General features: G+C 47.0%; 1 protein-coding gene across 4 annotated transcripts in view; it reads right to left on the bottom strand.

Annotated features, from left to right (window-relative positions):
• ctr9 (CTR9 homolog, Paf1/RNA polymerase II complex component) overlaps positions 1–2,900 on the bottom strand; it is a 27,096-nt gene extending 24,196 nt beyond the window's left edge. For 2 of the 4 annotated variants that reach the window (XM_062524146.1, XM_062524148.1), the window contains exons 1-2: positions 2,744–2,900; positions 1,694–1,792 (exon numbers count right to left, since the gene is read on the bottom strand). In XM_062524146.1, coding sequence (XP_062380130.1) covers positions 1,694–1,792; positions 2,744–2,788 — 144 coding nt within the window. In that variant the 5' untranslated portion in view covers positions 2,789–2,900. The remainder of the gene's footprint in view (positions 1–1,693; positions 1,793–2,743) is intronic. The other 2 variants (XM_062524143.1, XM_062524144.1) reach the window with 1 other exon arrangement.
• Between the last annotated feature and the right edge of the window lie 1,417 nt (positions 2,901–4,317).

The raw sequence follows: 4,317 nt of genomic DNA, 5'->3' as shown, positions 1-4,317 counted from the left end.
CCTGCTTGTAGTACTCCAGCTGTGGATACACACACACGTTACACACACACACGTTACACACACTTCCCCTGCTTGTAGTACTCCAGCTGTGGACCACACACACACACACGTTACACACACTTCCCCTGCTTGTAGTACTCCAGCTGTGGACCACACACACACACACACACACACGTTACACACACTTCCCCTGCTTGTAGTACTCCAGCTGTGGACCACACACACACACACACGTTACACACACTTCCCCTGCTTGTAGTACTCCAGCTGTGGACCACACACACACGTTACACACACACACGTTACACACACACACACACACACACGTTACACACACACACGTTACACACACTTCCCCTGCTTGTAGTACTCCAGCTGTGGATACACACACACGTTACACACACACACGTTACACACACTTCCCCTGCTTGTAGTACTCCAGCTGTGGACCACACACACACACACACACACACGTTACACACACTTCCCCTGCTTGTAGTACTCCAGCTGTGGACCACACACACACACACACACACACGTTACACACACTTCCCCTGCTTGTAGTACTCCAGCTGTGGACCACACACACACACACACACACACGTTACACACACTTCCCCTGCTTGTAGTACTCCAGCTGTGGACCACACACACACACACACACACACGTTACACACACTTCCCCTGCTTGTAGTACTCCAGCTGTGGACCACAACACACACACACACACACACGTTACACACACACTTCCCCTGCTTGTAGTACTCCAGCTGTGGACCACAACACACACACACACACGTTACACACACAACACACACACACACACACACACACACACACGTTACACACACACACACACTTCCCCTGCTTGTAGTACTCCAGCTGTGGACCACACACACACACACACACACACACACACACACACACGTTACACACACACACACTTCCCCTGCTTGTAGTACTCCAGCTGTGGACCACACACACACACACACACACACACACACGTTACACACACACACACACTTCCCCTGCTTGTAGTACTCCAGCTGTGGACCACAACACACACGTTAGAGTACACACACACACACGTTACACACACACACCGCTTGTAGTACTCCAGCTGTGGACCACAACACACACACACACGTTAGAGTACACACACACACACAGCTTGTAGTACTCCAGCTGTGGACCACAACACACACACACACGTTACACACACACACACACACACAGACAGCTTGTAGTACTCCAGCTGTGGACCACAACACACACACACACGTTATACACACACACACACACACAGCTTGTAGTACTCCAACTGTGGACCACAACACACACACACACACACACCGCTTGTAGTACTCCAGCTGTGGACCACAACACACACATCAGACTGCACACACACACACACACACCTGTGGACCACAACTCACACACACACACACACACACCCACCCACACAGAGCCCAACAGACACACACACGGTGCACTCACGGCCAGGGCGATCCATATGTGCAGCTGTGTGTGCTCCTGCACACACACACACACACACACACACACACACACACACACACGGTGCACTCACGGCCAGGGCGATCCATATGTGCAGCTGTGTGTGCTCCTGCACACACACACACACACACACACACACACACACACACACACACACACACACACACGGTGCACTCACGGCCAGGGCGATCCATATGTGCAGCTGTGTGTGCTCCTGCTTCAGGATGCTGATGACCTCGTCTCCCTCGGGCAGCTGGTCAAAGTCCAACTCGATCACCTGCAGCAGCACAACCACACGTCACACACCAGAACATGGCCGCGCTTTAACAAGAGATGTGTGTGTGTGTGTGTGTACTAATCAGTGTTTATAAAGAGATGTGTGTGTGTGCTGTAATCAGTGTTTATAAAGAGATGTGTGTGTGTGTGTGTGTGTGTGTGTGTGTGTACTAATCAGTGTTTATAAAGAGATGTGTGTGTGTGTGCTGTAATCAGTGTTGCAGTGTCTGCATCATTCACTGTAGTGGAGGATGATGGAGTATAAATAAGGGCCTATTGCACAGGCGGTGACAAGCAGCGGTGTAGTCTGCATGATGTGCAGGACTACGCAGTAAACCCACATCAAAAGCATCACCATCTCTGTATACCCACTGAAAATAGGCAAGGATACGTATTTACATGCTCAAAGCTAACTCCTCCATCACAGTATATCCACTAACGCTAACTAGACTACACCACTGGTAACAGGTCAAACTAGGTAACTGATTAGTGCTGGTAGCTGCTGCAACTGCGTTCTCGTTTAGCCAGTAGGTAGTGAGTAGGGCTTCTTCTAGCACAAGCAGCGATCACTGCACCGAGGGAAGGGTCCGCAGGGGAGCGCGGAGTGGACGCTGCTCTGCGCCCGCGGGTCGATGGCTTGTTGACATGTTAGCGTGCTAGCCAGCAAGCTGTTAACGCACCAGAAGAAACTTGGCAGAGTGAGTTACGGCACTTCATGACGGCGAGGCACTGTTGCTTTAGCCAACCACTTCCCTCTGTAATATCCATCGCTTTGGCATCGGGAGAACAAGGCAACTAGAATAACATTATACAATACCAGCATCTAACGTTAGCCAACATTAGCGGGTTGGAAGACGCTAACTGTTAACCAAGTTAGTTAGCTTGATGTCGCTACATTTCCTACAGTTAAGACACAGCGGCAACAGACAGCAACAACTAAATAGCTGCTCACCTCATCTGTGTCCCGCAGGGGGATTTCTATGGACCCCCGAGACATCGTGGCGGGTACGGTGGTCAGTCACTCTCTCACGCGGGGTAGGACTGTTCCGTGCGCGGTTTCTTCCGACCAACTAAACGAGAAACGGAGAAATGAGACCGTGCCAGTACCGAGAGAAAGCACTTCCTTCTCGAGGTACAACACATCCGGGTGAGAATTTTGGTTAAAACAGAAATGCTGCCATCTAGCGGTAGCTGTGGTCGTGGTGGGTTGTCCTATACTGCCATCTCGTGGTTATTCTTTGATGTACACCATCAGTTAACCTCCGGTAACCACTAGATGGCGCCATAAGACCGTTACTTAAGGCTGCTTCATGCTTCTGTGTCGACTCCACAGTTAACCTCCGTAACCACTAGATGGCGCCATAACACTGTTACTTATCGCTGGTTTATGCTTCCGTGTCGATTCCATACAGGAACTATTGTAGTTGACTCGACGCTGGCGTGATCCTTTTGAAGTTCTGCGTCTCCTGTCTGCGTTGCTCTCTCCACCTAAACAGATGGCAGACTGAATAGACTCTTGTGCTGAAATATTCATGTTATTTGTTTGGCCTTCTCTAGCTTAGATTTAGTCAAAGTTATCGAGAATAGATAAAGTATATTCCACCCAAAAATATTCAGATAGGCTATGCTGCATTGAGTTTATATTTGAATAGATAACTACAATATATTTTTTATAGATACATACAAGAATGTGTAATTATGCGGAACCCAACATATGTTTGAATTTCTTGCATGAAAGTCTGTGCTGAATATATTGAATATTGAGACATATTTTGAAATATAGTGATACCTACATTGGGGAGAACATGTATTTGATACCATGCTAATTTCATGGATCCAGGATATTATGCATCCTGATAAAGTTCCCTTTACCGTTGGAATTAAAATAGCCCCACATCATCACATACCCTTCACCATAGCTAGAGATTGGCATGGTGATTTTCCAGTTGGCCTATTAGCCTGTTTGATGCTCATTGAGCTCAATGCAAATCAAACAGGGTAATAGGCCTACTGGAAACGGCCAAGTTTATCAGGAACTTTATCAGGATGCATACTATCCTGGATCAATGAAATAACTGGCCTTTAAAAATAAAAATCTGCCTGCCCCTATGTGTTAAATTCCCATAGGGTTACATAGGGGGTCAAATACTTCCTTCCATCTAGCATTTAAGGAAGAACATTTATTTATTTACGATACATTCTTCAATCACAAAGAAAATTGGTGTCCTTAGCGGTTTCATTTTTACTGATTTTTAAAATCAAGGCATTACAGTAAGATCAATTGTCAAATTATGCTTTTCTACTCCTATGTTTAGGCAACTTTAGCATGAAATGGTATTAATGCATGTTCTCCCCTCTGTACCTGGTGCTGCATTTACTGAACATAGGTGTGCTTGTAGCTGATATGTTCAGCTGCATTTACTGAACATAGGTGTGCTTGTAGCTGATATGTTCAGCTGCATTTACTGAACATAGGTGTGCTTGTAGCTGACTGTGTTCAGCTGCATAATATGTTATTTCTCTGTA

Source organism: Sardina pilchardus, chromosome 21 (assembly GCF_963854185.1).
Source record: "Sardina pilchardus chromosome 21, fSarPil1.1, whole genome shotgun sequence".
Taxonomy (NCBI): Eukaryota; Metazoa; Chordata; class Actinopteri; order Clupeiformes; family Clupeidae; genus Sardina; species Sardina pilchardus.
This window is presented reverse-complemented; position numbering and strand designations above follow the sequence as displayed.